At 34.7% G+C, this 18,033-nt stretch overlaps 1 protein-coding gene across 9 annotated transcripts in view; it reads right to left on the reverse strand.

Annotated features, from left to right (window-relative positions):
- The window catches only part of ADAMTS6 (ADAM metallopeptidase with thrombospondin type 1 motif 6), a 158,604-nt gene that overhangs the window by 77,730 nt on the left and 62,841 nt on the right, over window positions 1-18,033 (reverse strand). For all 9 annotated transcript variants that reach the window (XM_050716427.1, XM_035553522.2, XM_035553521.2 and 6 more), the window contains 2 exons: window positions 16,988-17,093; window positions 7,764-7,910 (listed from right to left, as the gene is read on the reverse strand). In XM_050716427.1, coding sequence (XP_050572384.1) covers window positions 7,764-7,910; window positions 16,988-17,093 — 253 coding nt within the window. The remainder of the gene's footprint in view (window positions 1-7,763; window positions 7,911-16,987; window positions 17,094-18,033) is intronic.

An 18,033-nucleotide genomic window follows, 5' to 3' on the forward strand; every position in this document is an offset into this window, starting at 1 on the left:
CCAACACTTTAAATTTTTTTCTGACATTCCTACAAATTTTGCCAGCACTTATGGTTTTTTTCCAAATCTTTTCCATGCACCTTGCCAAAGGAACATAATTTCAGAAGTGAACGTTCTACACTGTTTTTTGGAGATCCCCAATTTTCTATATTTTTCACTTGCAGATAAAAAAAAAAAAAATCCCCTTTAACCATTCAGTTTGTGTTTTCATTCTAACCTTATTTGATTATTTTTTCAGAATACTACAACTATCCCTTTGGAAAAACACGTAAACAAACAAGCACTGACTATTTCAGAAGAAAGCAAACAGCAACTAAGGCAATTACCAAGTAAATAAAGAAAAGATACAATATTCAGTTACTAATCCCAATAAATTTAATCTGATTCACCTGCATCTTCCCCCCCCCCAAATCCTCCTATCCCCACAATGAGGACATAAGATGTTGAAATCTACCTTTAAAATATCAAACGTGTGATTCTAACAAAAAAAAATAATGTACTAGTCCCTTTACTCCAGTTTCAAGGATTGCAAGCATATACCTTTTCTAATGGCAGAAGATGAGAAACTATCCTACGTTCTTTTGAATCTAAGCCATTTCAGCATTGTATTCTCCATGTCTGAGGAGTACATGTTAATAATTCCAATATGGAAATAAATAAAATACAATCTGATCTTTCTGCATTGTCCAAACCAATCTGCAGACAGGAACTTTGCTTAAACAGGCAATGGGAAGTTTAACATTTGCTTGAGCTAATATTACATACGACAGGAACATTTCCACAGATTCAGATAGTGCAGGGTTTGGTCTCTGAGGTATGATCCTGTAAACAAACAGGCAAGGATACAGCATTTACAAATCTCTCATTACCTTTGGTGATACTGTCCATAGGCATACAGATCCCTGCACAGTACTAGATTACAGATCTGAATTTTCAAATGCACTGAACCTGTAAACTAAACTCTACAGCTACTCTGCAAGACACGTAACTGCAGAAATAAATATTTAACACTTCTATAGAAGTCAAATCCTTGTAGAAAATTCAAAAATATGCCCAGTCTGCTCTGATGACAGCATTCTCACCATAATGAAATATGGTTGTAGTAGTAAAACAGCAAGAAAAAGACCGGTAAGTGGTTATGCACTTAGCTACATTACATCACAATCTCTCAAGATCTCTCAAAATTTGTTTCTCTTTTTCCTTCTGCTTTAGTACTATTATTTCTCTTAAAGTACTTGAACAGCACTGGCACATTACAAACTTAGTTTGGGAGCCTGATACTGCATTGTGAATTGAAGTACATTGGAAAAAATAGCAAACATTACAGAACAGTCATGAAACCAGGGCCTTCCCATTGGAGATGAAGGATCTCATCAAAGCAATGCAAACGATGAATGGAGACTGAGGATTAGCTAACATTTTCAGATAATTTCTACCAGACTCGGGTGTAACACTCTTGCATCTATGTCCTTGTTCTTCTGCCTGTCTCTTTGCTCCACCAAGGCAAAACCTAGACACTTCAGGAAAAGATTACACTAAATCTAGGGGAGTGAACCAAAAGGGTCTAAGAAGAGTAACAGGATTTTTGAGCACTTTCCAAACAGAGATCTAGTAGTTATTACCTGGCCTAAGAAAAAGTCCTCTGTGTAGATGTAAAGGAAGATAATGGGAAGGAAAAGAATGCCTAAATATTTTCATCTCTTCAATTTTAGAAAATTTCTATTCACTGTCAGTTTTGTGCTGTGTGATTTTATTCTATATAGGAAGCACATACAAAATCAAAAAAACCCAACGTGATATCCCACCTAGAGCACTTACATTTTTGAAGAGTGGATAAATCTTCACTGTCTGCTGTAGAAATAAGATGATCTCAACCTCACCATACATTCTATTTACTCCACAATATACTACCAATACTCAGGGACTTTGTCATTTTCCTAATTCTAGGTTAATTTAATGGGTTTATATGTGACATATTGGGACTAACTACAGATATATAATACTGAAGCTGGATGTCATTTCATTACAGCGAACAGTATTCCAGTGTCGTGTGTCAAGAGATAGTTGTAAAATAATCTACAATGTAGATAAATTTAGTTTTTTATTTCAATATTTCAGGATAGCAAAAATTAATCTTGTTTCTGTTTGGAAGGATAGCAAGGATAATAGAGCTTTCACTTAAAGCTCATGATCTCCAACTTTCTATCACTGCTAATTGTTTGATCCATGTGAACCAGGAATTCAGTGTTGGAATCTCTACAGACCAAACAATGCAATAATGACGATCACTGTCTCCGTGCAGACATCACTTTTATATCCCTACACTACTTAAAGAAAAAATGCAAAAAACATAGCTGTAGACCTTTCAGAATTTATGCTCATATTCCACTACTTATTCACACATATGTCAGGAACATACACGGTACAACTAACTCCCTTCAAAGGCTAAGGAAAGAAGGATCCAGAACACTGGTACAGAAAATGGGTTTTGAATGTTACAGAATGAGCTTGCTCATAATAATAATGTGGAATTAATATAATGCAAGTTGTGATTAAAAAGCATACATTAAATGCATTCTAAATATTTTTAATTATTTTATAGCTAAACAATCATATAGATAAATATATGGATAGTATACATAAGATTTTAATTAAGTTACAAAATTTTCCATAAGTATATGGAAAATAACAATAGTAAAATTAATGAACTGTAAACACAGTGCATTTTATATATATAACTTTTAAAACATGAATTATTTATATGCCTGTGTATAACATTTGGCTCCTTTCAAAATACTTAATTCACATTTATTACATACTTTTCCTCAGTATAAACTGTTTTTTAAAGAGTACCAGGACATATACTTTTCTACAGGCTACAAAAGTTGCTTAACCTGCCACTAATGAATAAACTCTACAAACTGCTCAACAGTCTATAGATAATAACATAAATATTTGCAGAATGAGGACATAACTAATGGTGGTATGATTCAGAGTGGTATGTTTAAAATTAAAATGAACCAGAATAGGATCACTAAATGCAAACATTCTTGAACTTTAGGGAAAATCAGATATTGATGTGGATTTACCACACTCTCTCATGACACATTCTGTTTCTTTCCAATCTTTTATGCAAGGGTATCTGTATGTCTGATTAGTTCATATCAAACTTTAATTTGCACAGTGTTCTCACAATGCTCATTTTTTCTTTGGTTTGATAGTAGCCAATTTGCTATTTCTTTCATGTATACTTTCCTCCAGAATATGTTCCAAAGTGAACATATTCTGAATAATTATCCAGCACCCATATTAGGAAAAATCTACCAGTCCATCTGTCAAAATCATCCTCGTATCAAAATCTGTTGGCAACCTGTCCTTGAGAGTTTGGGAGAGATTGAGATATAAAATATGGGGCCAATTTGTTCTACTTTTATTTTACCATACATTCTACAAAACAGTTAACACATTGCTGATTCTGCCCTTTACAACCTATTCAAAAAAAAAAAAAAAAAGAGGTAGACAAAGGCTATTACTTAGGAAAGCAACACTCAAAACATATTGCAAGCCAACGATAACAGAAACTGGCTCTTAATTATTTTAAATTAGGTAGCCTTTTGGGTAAAATACTGACTTGCAAAATTTGATAAATATGAGCCAATTGGGGAAATAGCCTTTTTAACCCGTTATCTGTTAGCAAAAACAAACAAACAAACAAACAAAAGCTTATTATAAATTCTAAAGTAAAAGAATAAAGAAGCGAATTATAATACAAAGCAAATACCAACAGATGATAACGAATATAAATTTTCTCTATTGATTTGTATAGAAAGAGATGGAATTTGCTATTGTTACTCCCCTGGAGTAACAAGGAACTGGCAAATCTGCCATAGGCAACAAACTATCCTATATTTATCTGTCATATCCACTGGAATATCCAAAATTTGGGGGCAGATGATGCCTGGGCTTAAACAAAGGAAGATTTTTTATATCATCTCTATGAGCGTACTTGGACCAAAGTAGTTTTGGCTTCCTTCCACAGTTAGAATGGTCTAGTCTCTGAGATCTACATCGCACTGTATGGCAATCCTAGAGACTCTCTAAGAATGCCCTGTGAGTCAAATAGTTATAAGACTCATCGTTCTGCTTTATTCCTCTTTAAAAGACAATCCTCCCTTTAAAAGACAGAGCCAGCCATCTGGCTTCTTGTAATACCTTCTCCTACCTGATGCTGACAAGATTAAGCAACTCCGACTCGTGAAATCATCCAGATTATGTTACTACAAAATATAAAAGTAACTGAATAATGAAAGTTCTCTTTTTTTTTTCTTCCTTTTTTTTTTTTTTTTTTTTTTTTTTTTTTTTTTTTTTAAGTCCAGGGATCTTCATGGCTACTCACTAGATAATTACACACTATGTAGAATGAAACTTGCACAATACATATACATGCTGCATAGAATGAAGTTTATATGAATTAGTTTTCAATCACAGACAACAATTTAAGGGTTGGTTCTTTTCTCCTATGAAAACACATTAATGGTTTCTACTTCTTTCACAGGAATCTTTGTCCTCTGACACTGCTCTCCCACCCTCCAAATCTCATGGAGTCCTTCTGCATTTCATTACATAAAAAGGTTAACAAAATTTAAAGCCATTGTCAAGCACTTATAAACTGTTCAGTTGATAAACTGAATTCAGTCAATCTTTCACTCTAACATAAACTTTGACAGACAACAGCTATTTTGTGCTACAAGGAATGTTTTCCCCAGAAAAAATGGTTCTTCTTAGTCATTTCAAAGACTGTGTTAGCAGGTCATCATTCTTGGGAATTTTGATAGACCTATTAGCAATGCACAAGTTCACTTTGTCTTTATTCCCATCCTTAAAATCATATGGGGCAGTCAGGGAATTGCTACTACATGAAACTGAGGAGTTTTCTTTGCTTCTTGCTCACTGATCATTACCTGAAAATGCAAAGTCTCTGCTATTAAGGCTGTTCTGCATCAAGGAAAGGTGTGAATGGGTAAAAAAAGAAGTGATCTAAATTTCTGACAGCTGTCCTACAGGTATCTGTGTAACTCTATCTTAACAGCTTCCTGGTTTCATTGAGATGGCACGACACTTAAAGAGGAGAATGGAAACCAGAGAAAAACACTATACTGTTAGAGACTATTTTACTTTCTGAAATAATGCAACAACTATTTCTAGAAAAAAATTAATTCATTTCTAAGCTATTAAAACCACAAACAATAAGAAGCACAGACTTATCAGGAACAGATCGTGTCTGAGAAATCTGACTTTTTTAAAGATAGATTGCAAAATTAGTAGATGAATAAGCTGTCTTTAGCTCTTTATACAATACTTATGATGGTATTTGATGCAATTGGGAACTCTATTCATAACTGAAATGCATAAAAGAATGTTTATCCAAGGTGGACTTGAAAAAAAATAACACATTCTCGTTTTTGAAAATAAAGATAAAATATTGTAAGAGATTTTTTATTATTAAAGAGATTTTATTATTGGAGCTGCTATCTCTGTTCTTATTCTAGCTAATCTAGAATCTTCAGTAATGGTTTTTATGAAATACACAGATGGTAATAATTCAAGTAGTGCTGAAAACTGTGGCAACGACACAGAAGTATCTCAAAAAACCTGAAGAGATAAGAACTAGAGAACAGATTCACCAGAATGCTATTCTGCCTTTATGCTAATATAACTACAATTTCAGTGGCATCTCACAGGGTTAAAAATGAAACTTAACAGTGCATCAAACCTGCGGAATGGAAAAGAATAATGTGGATGCTAAGAGTAAATAATAACATATATAGAAACATTTAAACAAAGATGAAGCACAAGCTAAACATTTTTTAACATATAAAGCAAAAAGTTGAAAGATCACTCTACACATGGAGATATCAAGTAAAGAAACAAGAAAGTTTGTTCAGACTGAGATTTTTATAAAATTGTTGACTCTATTACATTTGCAGCATAACACTAGCCACAGAATTTTACCACGTGTTTCCTTCTCTAAGCACATAAGTAAAAAATGACTGCATAGCTACCTGTGGAACAGTCTTCATCAACAGACAACTTATTTTCAGGACAATTACAAATTCAAAATGCAGTGCAGAAGAGGGTGCCAAATAGAAGGTGAGACTAAGAACAGCAGTACTGTAACAGTAAGAAAAACCCTCAATGCTACAAGAAAATATCTAAAATGTAAGATGATAGTCAGGACTACTGAACTGTGAAAAAAGCTCACAGAAGAGATGTGAAAATCCTATTCTTTGTAATAGTTAAAACTAGGCTGTGTAACATGCTAGAAAGAGAACTAAAAGGAACAGAACTGAATTAACAGATATGATTAGTAATGATAAAAACAAGTGATCCTGTCAATTTTTTATGCTGCTAGTGTTAAATGAATATATATATCTATCCTCAGAAAATCAACTTACATTGTGAAAAACCTGTATCACACATACATGTAGGATGATTTATTCAGTACGGTTTAGTTTAGGTGTTCATTTTAAACACTCCAGCACTTAAAATTGCATGGGTTCATAGTTCAGTGGAATGATACAAAATACCTTAACTTGATACAGTAACTGAAGAGAAGTAATTTCCTCTGAACAGTGCCTAACACCAACACATTTGATTCTGCCTATTGACCCTATAGGAAGCCAACAGACACAATTCAGTGCTCCTGTACTTTTGTGAGAGAAGCTATGTCTGAACCAACAAAAGGAAAACTTCATTGGTCTAGATGGGTCCCTTCAGGTACAATTCAGAATACAGCACTTTATTCTAACATTAGATCCACGAAAGAGGTGGATAAAGTCCATTTTGCTGTTGGTAATCTAACTGTTAGACTACTTGACTGGTTTAAGTCCATCTCTTAAAACACAGCGACTGAATTCTTGACCAACCTTTATTTCTTAAAGGACTAATTACACTGATGACACCGAACTTATCAAGTAACTTCCATCTGCTCTCATAAAGACCCCATCTCATGTACATTTTAAAAAACACTTTTATTAACTTATTCTCAGTGATCTCACAACTCTGTGCCTGTCTTCCGAAGGTTAATTGCATACAAAGACTTCATTAGGTATCATGTATATCAATAAGCACATTTTTCACACTAACGCATTTTGACTGTTTCATTTCTTTCATACAGAAGTAAAATTTAAGATAGGAATCTATTTCTGAATACAAATCACCACAGAAGTATAGGTTAGCACAATTTAAAAATATTAACATAAAGATCTATGCTATCCTCTCCTCTGATCTTTATATTTTCATGAAAGGTGCCAATAAACACTGACATATTAAAAAAAAAAAAGGCAAGATGGCGTAAAAAATCAGGAGAATGAAATGTACAAAGAAAAGGGCTAGAAGCTTGTTCCCTTCAGTGCATTTCCTCACATTATGCATGATTTAGAAAAAAAAAATACTTCCCATCACTCACTGACCAATCCCACATTTCTTTATTTCTCACCTTAAGATTAAGAAATGAAATATGATCAGTACTTTAAAATGTTTGAATAGATTAAAAATCAACACTGTGAAGTGGGGAATGGAATAGAAGAAGCTTTTGCCAATACACAGGAAAAGCACTCTACAACGTAAGAGTTCAGTGACTTGTTATACTTCTGTCTTTACATTCTGAAAATGTAAAGAACATGTTATTGTATCTCAACTATTTATTCTGAAAGGTGTGAATTTTTGGAATAACTCATGATTTTTCTTGAGAGATTACTTACTCTAAAAAACTGGTGATGTAATCCCGACTGCAGGCTGACCAAGAGAAAGGGTTGGTGTTTGCTGTAATATGAGCCGCCATTAGTTTTGCTGCTTCATGACCTTTGGTCCCACAGGAATTTCCAATTCCATCATGGTTCATACCAAAACTGCCCAAAAGAGAAGAAAAACAGCCCATTATTTTTCTACAGAAACAGACATCTCATAAACAATGTGATTTCTACAGAAATCATATTTAGGCCTAAAAGAATACAGGAGAACTCCAAATGGGGAATTAGGATCAGTTACAGTTCTGTTTAGTTTATTCAGATCTCAGAATATTGCACAACTGCTTAGCATTTTTTTCACAGAGTTCTGAAAGGACTTTACTTCTTTTCTAAAATTTAACATTACACTTTCAAGATAAATCAAGAGAAATCAGTCTTTATTTGAGTATTGTAGCTGGTAGAGAATATACATTGTGGCACTAACACGTCTATTAGTAAACAGAGACAAATAGGGTATGTGATGTTGCTGTATAAGCACACATATAAGCACACAGTAGCTAATGATATTTCAAGCAGAACATGGGTTTTGCAATTCCCAAGGCCATTCTGTATTCATGTTCCCAATGCACAGAAGACTTGCAGTTTTTCTATTAGAGCTTTCCTTTGTCATGGAACTTCAGAGTGAAGGACACTTAAAATCAGCAGAAAATACAGTAAGAAATCTTTGAGTGGCACTCGGCCAGCAGATATTTCCAGCCAACAAATTCATTAATTTTCAACACAGATGACATGACTCTGGAAAGAAATATACAGTAAAATAATCTTTATGCTCTAGAAATCCCATGCTACTGAAACAAACCCTTTGAGCTACAGACAGCGAACATAAATTAAAACTAGAGGTTAACTCATAGAAAAGCTATTTGAAAAGACTTTCCTTCTATATACAAAACTATTTTGAAATGAAATTATTACTGTTATTCCTAAACAACCAACAATATATATCTGACTGACCTGTCATAAATGAGGCATTTTAAGAGAATATAGAATACCATGACCTTTTGTAATAGTATGCATCTTTTTTTTAACTCCATTTTCTAAGTCTGCCTTTAATTTATTTCCTGTCTGTCACTTGGGGGGAAATATCTTATTTTTTTTTTAAGTATTAACCTTTGGACACATTAGCTCCTCCTTCCCAAACATGACACAAGGCTTATGAGATCAAAGAGGCAGGTAGTGAGATACAGAAGAGCTTCCTAGAGCATCAGACAGAAAAGTAGTCAAAGGAAATACCAAAACTGAGCTGCAGTTGGAAGCAGTGCATCTGTCACTTCTTTTTACGTGTCATATAATGAGGTCAGTCTTTGGAGTCTTCTGGGTTACAAATGCTAAGACTGACCCCCTGATTTTGTACTTAATATTCAGGTATCAAATGTGCAGAGGCATTCCATTTTTATTTTCTATAAATTTTTTATTCTGATTGCCAGAAGATACATCAATCCATGCCTATGGGATATCTCCCCATGTAATACAGTCTGCAGTAATGCCTGCTTTTATTTTGTTTAGTGTGTGATGTCTTTGAAATACAGAAAGCCTTATGCATGGGAAAGGTCGGACTGACACTTCAGGTTATTACATACCCAAATGAAGAATAACCCCAGCATATAAAAAATAATACAGCTCTAAAACAACTCATCTGAGCATTTATAATGAAACTCTCAGACCAGTGTTAATTATTATGATTGGTTTTTCATATTGATATATATTTTGGGAGTGAAGGAGTTAGAAGTCCAATGCAACACACTTAATCAGCTTATAATGAAAAAGCATTTTATTGGCTTAGTTCTCAACTGCCATAATTTCCTAGAATTAGGGGTACCTGAAATGGTAACTTTTCCTGTTGAATTACCTATGTACGATTTCTTAAAATAGAAAACATTACGTTTTAACAGTCCCTATGAGTGAGTTCCTTACAGAAATAGACATTCTGCTACGTGGGAAAGAGCTGAATTGGGTCTTACTGACTATTTGCGATACCCAACTTATTCCTAGTTAATGTATTTCTTTTGTCAAAGAAATCACAGAGACTCCAACTGTCTAGGAAATGAAAGAGTCCAAAAATAATTTTTCTTTTGGGCCTATCAAAAAGAAGAACAAACTTCATAGTTAAATATCTTTCCTTCTACCAGCTCTCCTTGTGAAAAAGAAGTTGCAGATGGTGGCAGTGGTATATCTGGTAAAATGCAAATCTGTGAATGGAAGCTGTTATTCCAGATGCACACGGGAACTCAATGCTTTTTCATGAGCTGAATGCACTGTCCTTTTTTTTTAATAATAAATATTAATTCGTCTGAATCATCCATACCCTTACACAAAGGCTATTCCACTCACCCCTGCTTCTGAATTTAGTAGGAAACTGACCATTAGGTTCAGATAATATTTCTGATGTTTAGAAAGGAGTATTGTAGTTTCTGTCATCTTTTCCCATAGATGGTAGTGGCAGCATGCCCTTACAGCCTAGTAATTTGCACTCCTATAGCCAGGACTGCAGATGAAAACACATTTCTGTCCGAAGTACTACTTCTATTCCCATCAGAACATATTGGTTATATTTGATCACCATTACACTAAGGGTACAACTTTCACAAAAGCATGTTTCGAATTAGATTGGGGTGGGAAGGCAGTGAAGAAAGGAAGGAACAAAATACTCTTCATGGAGGCACTGTTATAACTTACTCGCCTTTTTCAAAATGACTAATCAGATTAAGACTGTATTTTTTTTCACTGGCTTTAAGAGCTTGTCTAGAACTGCCCATGTAATTCTGGTTTTAAAGGAACAGCCAGATAAGCAAGGAGACAGTGAGAAGTCTTCTTAACTGACACGGAAGTTTTCTGTGAAGTTACCTTTCTGCCTACCATCTCAAGGAAAGATGTTTAGCTCAGTAGCTCTGAATCACTCTTTTTTTTCAAGCATTATGTCCACTCTTCTCCACTCTTCTCTCTGCTCACATTACATATAAGAACTGTGCAAAGTAGTAGTTAAAATACTATGACTTTTAAAATCATAATTTAAATCCTCCTGCAATATTTCCTATAGTTTGCACACTTCTCAAAAAATTCTTAGAGGACAGCACATCTGTCTAATGCTCTGTGTCTGTTTCATTTACTAACATCTGCAATAGAACAGACGCTTTTTCTTGGCAATCTGTTTTTCTTTATATCTGAAAAATAATCTGAGAGTATTATTTGTAATACACATCGAATTTAAAATCTGACCTCAAAAATCACAGGGAAGTTAACTGGTCTCAGCTGCATTGAATAAAACAGCAATAGATAACCAGAAACCCTGGAGTAAAAGCAGAGGAAAGGATGTGAACATGAACTTCTTGTTTATCCTCCCTTTTACCTTGTGAAGGAACAGTACTGTAGGTTCCCTACAATTTCTTTTTTATTTAAGGTGAGGTTGCTGATTTGTTTGGTGGTTCTAAATTATGATGGTGAGAGCTACCAAAACACTTACTGCTGATGTGTCTGAAATTACATCAGTTATTTTTGTGGCACAGCCAGGATGCCCCTGTTTTGATTTATTAAGCAAACACTTCCTTTTCCGAGAAGACAGACCAAACCAATCTGAATGCTCCTCAGTACTGCTTACAGAGGTTTATTTCATATACCATGTACTTTTACAGCACAAAAATCATCTGAAATGTGCCACTCAGATTATTTTTTTTTTCCTTATTTGTTCACAATCTATTACCTCTGCTTTCCAGTTGTAATACTAATGATCTACACATCGAGTTATTGCCTAGTTTGGAACATTCAGAACTGCAGATCTCTAATGTTTATTTTCTCTAAATAAAACAATTAGTTTTTAGTCACTTATAGATTCATGAGTTACAGTATATATGGGAGAACTTGGCCTAATTCTTTTAAATCAGTAGCTCTCACTTTGCTCTGCCACTTGTTAAATAGGTTAAGGAAGAAAGTACCAGAAACTGATACTCCTGAGTCAGGCAACAAAGTTACAGGAATACAAGCAAAAGAAATACAATAAAAATCACATTCTTGATATTGCTGTCCACCATCAGAAGCTGATTTACAGCTGTATAACTCTGTGTAACTCTTTAGGAAAAATAAATCTTTCTTTTCAAGAGAGAAAAGAAAGAAAATTTAACCTTAACGGGTTTTAGAATACTAACTTACTTGCACTAGGAAATACAAACCAAACACATACAGTAAGACTGGAATGGGTCATTTGCAAGCTAAGTATCTTGACCCAGGTATATTGCTAGACCTTCCTTGACTGTCTCAGCACATTACACAATGCTCCCTCAACTTTTATGGAGAATGAAGCACAGCGCAGGGAAGGGTTGAAAAAATGCACAAGTGAAGAATCCTTTCAAAATTTCTAACGGTAAATCAATACTACAGCGAGAAGATGGAAGGCATATTTGAACAAGTCTTGCACTAGATACAAAATACAGACAGCAAATGATAAGTTTCTTGTAAGAAATACCAGCTTAATTGCTTAGGTAAAACATATCAACTTTTTCATAAATTTTGCATTCATTTTGTTTCGGTTATGTTGTACTTATTCCAGTAATTATTAAACAGATGTCATTTAAATATTCAGAAATCTTCTATTTTATCTAATTAAAGGTAAGTAGTGCATTCATATAGCTTTGAATGTCTGTGTGCAGCCTACTTTAAAGCTATAGCAATACTTACAGATACAGTGAAGCTAACTGTTAATTTTCTTTTTTTACTTTTTAATTATCTGTTCTTAGTGACATTAGAGAATGTCCAAGGAGGAAAAAGAAAGAAAAACTAGAGTGCTTCAGCATTCTCTTGTTAAATGAAAAGAGCATGAATTTAGACAGTATCTGCTATTAAAGAATAAAATATTTTTTTTCCTACAGTATCAGAGCTATGGACTACGTGTAACCCACACAGCAATTCCTGTGTGGAATTCCAGCTGAGGTCTGACTGATCAAACACAAAGCTCACCAATTACCAATGAATGAGGAAAAGACAAAAGCTTCCCTGAAAATGCCTCTAGGAAGACATTCTCCTAAATTAGAAATTTCTTCTCCAGCACTGAAGACCAACTTTCTAATGTGGACAGCTGGGGTTATTTATGCTATTTTCCTACTTTGCATACAGACTAAAAAAAAATTAAAAAAATGCTGCAATTGCAGGCATATTTTAGCTGTATGAACTAATTCAGAACTAAACCCTGCTAGAAAATACCATCTTCTCCATCTTGAAGCCGATTTAATTCATTAGCTTATAATATTTTAAAAAAAATTTTTTTTTTAGAAATTTTCATCAAGATACAACTGCTAAACACCAGACTTTCTTTCTGGCACCCTGGCTCATTTCTTTTTGCCTTTGTTATTTAGCTTCCAGATCTCAGCTAACTCTGTAAGACTGCAACAATGAATATCACTATGTCTATCTTTTAGGGACATCCATTCAATGGAACCTTATCTGTTCAACTCAGCATCCTGTACAGCACGCATGAAGCAAATTAGGCAGTTCAGTAAGTAACCTAGTAAAAAAAGTACAGACTGGAAAGGCACCAAACTTAGCTGGTAGGAACAGAAAATGGGACTGGATTTTGTGTGTTACACTTGTCTGACCATAAGAGCATATTCAAGCCTGCAAAGTGTTTTTCTTCACAAAGAGAAAGTCAAACTGTTTGACAATGCAGGGGATACACACACTCAATTCTCACTCCTGACATGAAGGGAAATCTGCACTGGTTTGATTTTTGCTTACCAGAAATCTTAAGTATTTCTTCAGTGTGAAGTACATAATCTAATGGTAAATCAAGCATTATGAATCAAATTTCTAGAGTCACTATTATGAAGGCTGAGTGGCCCACTCTGAATTTTATTTGATTAACAGAAGTATTAAGAGCATACAAGGCTTTTCTCAAAACCATACATAGAGAGAAACAACCATAAAACTGTTAGTCTAACACCATTCTTCATGCAACACAGAGTTAAAGTGTTATGGATGTCTACAATAAAAACAGCTGGTTTTGAGTCTTGACTACACATAGCTTATCTGCACAAAAACTAAGATATACACATATAAAAGCTACAAATTGTAAGGAAGCCAAAAAGATACTTTAAAAATTACATATAAATATTTAACAGAAAGTACGACAAAACATAATGATCACACTCACACTCTCTGTCTCTAAGTCTTCAAGACTAAGTGCTTTTCTGGATAATATTCTTTGACCAAATGCAAGTTACTGGGATCAATACAAGGGCAAATGAGTTAAATGTAATATACTGTGATATACAGAAAGTCAGACCAGATGAGCAAATCATTTCACAGAATCACAGAATGGTTTGGGTTGGAAGAGATATAAAAGATCACCCTGTTCCAACCCCCTGCCATGGGCAGGGACAGCTCCCACCACACCAGGTTGCCCAGAGCCCCATCCAGCCCGGCCTCGAACACCTCCAGTGATGGGGCATCCACAGCTCCTCTGGGCAACCTGTGCCAGTGCCTCACCACCCTCATTGTGGAAAATGTGTTCCATACATTTAATCCAAATCTACTCTCTTTCAGTCTAAAACCATTGTTCCTTGTCCTGTCACTACAGATCCTGGTAAAAAGTCTTTCTCCATCTTTCTTGTAAGCCCCTGTTAAGTATTGAAAGGCTGCAAGAAGGTCCCCCCAGAACCTTCTCATCTCCATGCTGAACAACCCCAACTCTCTCAGTCTTTCTTCATAGGAGAGGTGTTCCTGCCCTCTGATAATTTTTGTGGCCCTCCTCTAGGCTCACTCTAGCAGGTCCCTATCTTTCTTCCGCTAGGACCCAAAGCTGGATGCAGTATTTCAGGTGGGGTCACACTACACCAAAGCAGGAGAATCACCTCCTTCAACCTGCTGGCCATGCATCTTTTGATGCGGTCCAGGATACAGTTGGATTTCTGGGTTGCAAATGTACATTGCCAGTTCATGTCCAACTGTTCATCAACTAGTATCCCCAAGCTCTTCTCTGGAAGGTCTTCCTTTAATTCCCAAATTTTTTAACCTACTAGAAACTACTAAATTGAGTCATAATTCCATCAGAGAAGTATTATAACACCCCTTTTGGAGAAATCACAGAGAATCTATCTGTATTATCTCTACTGGTCTCTTTTAATCACACGACAATTTTATTCCTCAGCTCAACATTTTTTAACTTAGTATTCCATGCATAGTATATTCTAAATTAATAAAGTGTTTTTTGTTGTTGTTGTATGTCATATACTCAATGTAGACTTGTCATTTAAGTGCTTCTATCTTTCATTTGACAATGAAACCAATTTCCTATTTCCCAGGTATGTCTGAAGAGAAAAGCAATCATTTTGGTGTGGCAAAAGAAAAGTTTACAATACTCCTTGAAATTATTATTTTACACACACAGGCAAGTACCTTCTAGTACATACTTTAATAATAGCCACTGAAGGGAAGAGGAAGACAAAAGGAAGTAATAACTTCCTTGATTTAGTCACACAGGCGTTCAGTCTCATTATGAGTGAATGGGAGGTGATGTGTGGATAGCACAAAACATATAAAACTTGAAGGTCTTTTGCCCACATATTTTTCCCAGTTTTTATAGAAGATATCTAACCCCTAAAAAGGTTAGTTTTTAACTCCATGCTTCCAGTACGATTTTCTTTATTCACTGTCTATCAAATAAAATCAAGTGAATATGATTTCTAGATTTTTTTCAAAACACCATTTGACATGTCATGCAAGCTACAGTACCAGGTGAAAACCTCAGAGCTGAGATTTCAGAATTTCAAAAGCCCTTATGTATAAGAAGCCAAGAGATACCGATTGTAGTAAACACAGATGGTTAACAAAAAGCCTATGATCAGAGAATATATCCTGTGGATGTAGTTTCTCCTGAGATTCTAATCAAAGCCTCAGTTTTTTAAACCAAGTATTGTCATCATGCCAGTTTTGAATAATAACATAGCTGCATACACTTACATTATTTTTATGCTTCACTGGAATAACCTTCATAAAGTATGCAGTGACATGACATACAGATTAGAATGAAGATGGGGATTTTTTTTCTTTTTGAACATGTGGCTTAAATTCACCGCAAGGTCACATATTACTAAGATTTTCAGATGTATAAGTGATTTGAAGGAACTTTTTCCGCAACATTGGAAATATATTTTTCTTTACGCTATCCTTTTCAACTCATACAAGTAAAGGAAAAGAAGGAAGGAAATGAAGATTACAAGAATTACACGTGTTTTAAATTATTTTTGTTCAGATCTTATACAATTGCTTTTGAATTTTTGAATTCATCTACTTCAGTGTAACTAAAGTGTTCTTTTCACACATAATATAAATGAGATCGTAATTGCCACGTAATTATCTTGCATGATTGGTGGGCTGAAAGTAAGTGTTTACTTCCAATTCCTGCTTTTGATCAGCAGATTGATAGCTTCCATTTCAGTCTGCATTGGAACTTTTAGCAGTTGCATCAGCTAATGATTGGAAAAACATATCCATAACTCAGTGTTGGTCAACCCACATAAACAAAAAGGAAACCTCTTGATAAAAGAAGGTGCCTAGTGTTTTTAAATTCATCACAACATACGAATGGCACTGTCTTTCGAAGGAGGACCTGAAATATTCCCCGACTGATCTCTATTCAGATTTTAGCACTCTCATATCATTGTGTTCTTTAAAATGATACGCCAGTGTTTAAAATATACAGATGATGTTAAGACTATTTTACATAATTCATGCTTGAGTGAAAGATGACTGAAAGTGTATGAATACTGACAACAGAAGCAATGCTTTAGTCAGAATACTTCATATTATATTTAAGATAAAAGAATGAAAAACAAAAAAAACTTTTAACCACTTTTGTTTCATAAAGAAATGTGGAGGGAGGGAGAACGAGTTTTTTCAAAGCCTAATATTTAAGAATATGAAACAGAGTAGGAGGGTGTGAGCCAAATCTCAAAAGCACAGATTAAACTAGAATCTGAAATCAAAGGGTAAACAACGAGTCTTCAGTTCTAAAGTTAAAGCCCTTGGTAATATATACCAAATAAAATGCACTGCCACTCATGAATACTATATACAAGAAACATGGAGCACCAGAACAGAGATGGTACAGCCATGCAGAAAAAATAATGATATCTATTATTAAACTAATATTAAAAAGGTGATACATTAAAACATATTCTTTTTTTAAACTCACTCACTTGTGACCAATCTCATGTGCAATGGTAAAAGCTGAACCTAGGCCAATGTCTTCATTAATGCTGCAGCTCCTTTCAGGCTCACACATTCCAGCCACAGAGGCCAAGCCTGAATAAACAGAAGGAGACACAAAGGGTCATGCCAAGGTGTTTCAGTCTTAAAAGCCCTAGTTATAAATGCCTGGATTCTTTTTAATAACCTCTATGCACAGAAGGAGCAGTTGGCAAAAGGTTAACTTTCTAGTCATTTGCAAAATCACTGGGGGGAATTTCACTTTGCCGGCTAGACATTAATATTTTTTGAACTGCAGTCAGTGCTGGAAAATGTCTAGACTAGGGGTTAGATTTATAAATTTTACTTCTGGTAACTTGGGACCACCTAGTAACTTGAGCCAGGAGAGGGAATTCAAGAAAGCATTTCTATTTTAACATTCTTGAGCCTGAAGAAAGCAAAATGTATCCACATTATTTTTCTAAAGAAATCTGTTTAAGTTTAGTGGGTTCATAAAAACATACAAGCAACTTTTTTAGCTATGAAAAGCCCCACATGGTACTTAAAAAAATTATAAAAACAAAATTGAATGCATCAATGAAGAGAGAGGAGATAAGTTAATAACAACCACTCATTTAACCATGGAAGTCTTTTCCATTTATCACCTATTATCTTCTGGAATTAGAACCTTATTGCATTATAAGTGCTTTTAAAAACTTTCTTTAGAGAAAGCAAGCCACTGGCATTTCCAGAATATGGCTTTTCAGTATCCCGCACATTCTTCAGCAACAGAATATCACACAACATATTGCAGACATTAATTTCATGCTACTAGAGCAGCAAAAGCTCTAAGCATCACATTTATTTAGTGTATTCCCTAAGGTTTCTTATGTGAAAGCAGCGGTAATACTTTCTTTAAGGAAGTTACCTGCACAGTTTACACTGTAACAGAACAATAGCTGGGAAAATGGGGGGGGCGGAAATAATTGTACTCTTTTATGAATGAGCAGGCACTTCAAACTATTCTGTTTGGACTACCAGCAAGTAATAAGATGAC

This window comes from Cygnus atratus, chromosome Z (genome assembly GCF_013377495.2).
Source record: "Cygnus atratus isolate AKBS03 ecotype Queensland, Australia chromosome Z, CAtr_DNAZoo_HiC_assembly, whole genome shotgun sequence".
Classification (NCBI taxonomy): Eukaryota; Metazoa; Chordata; class Aves; order Anseriformes; family Anatidae; genus Cygnus; species Cygnus atratus.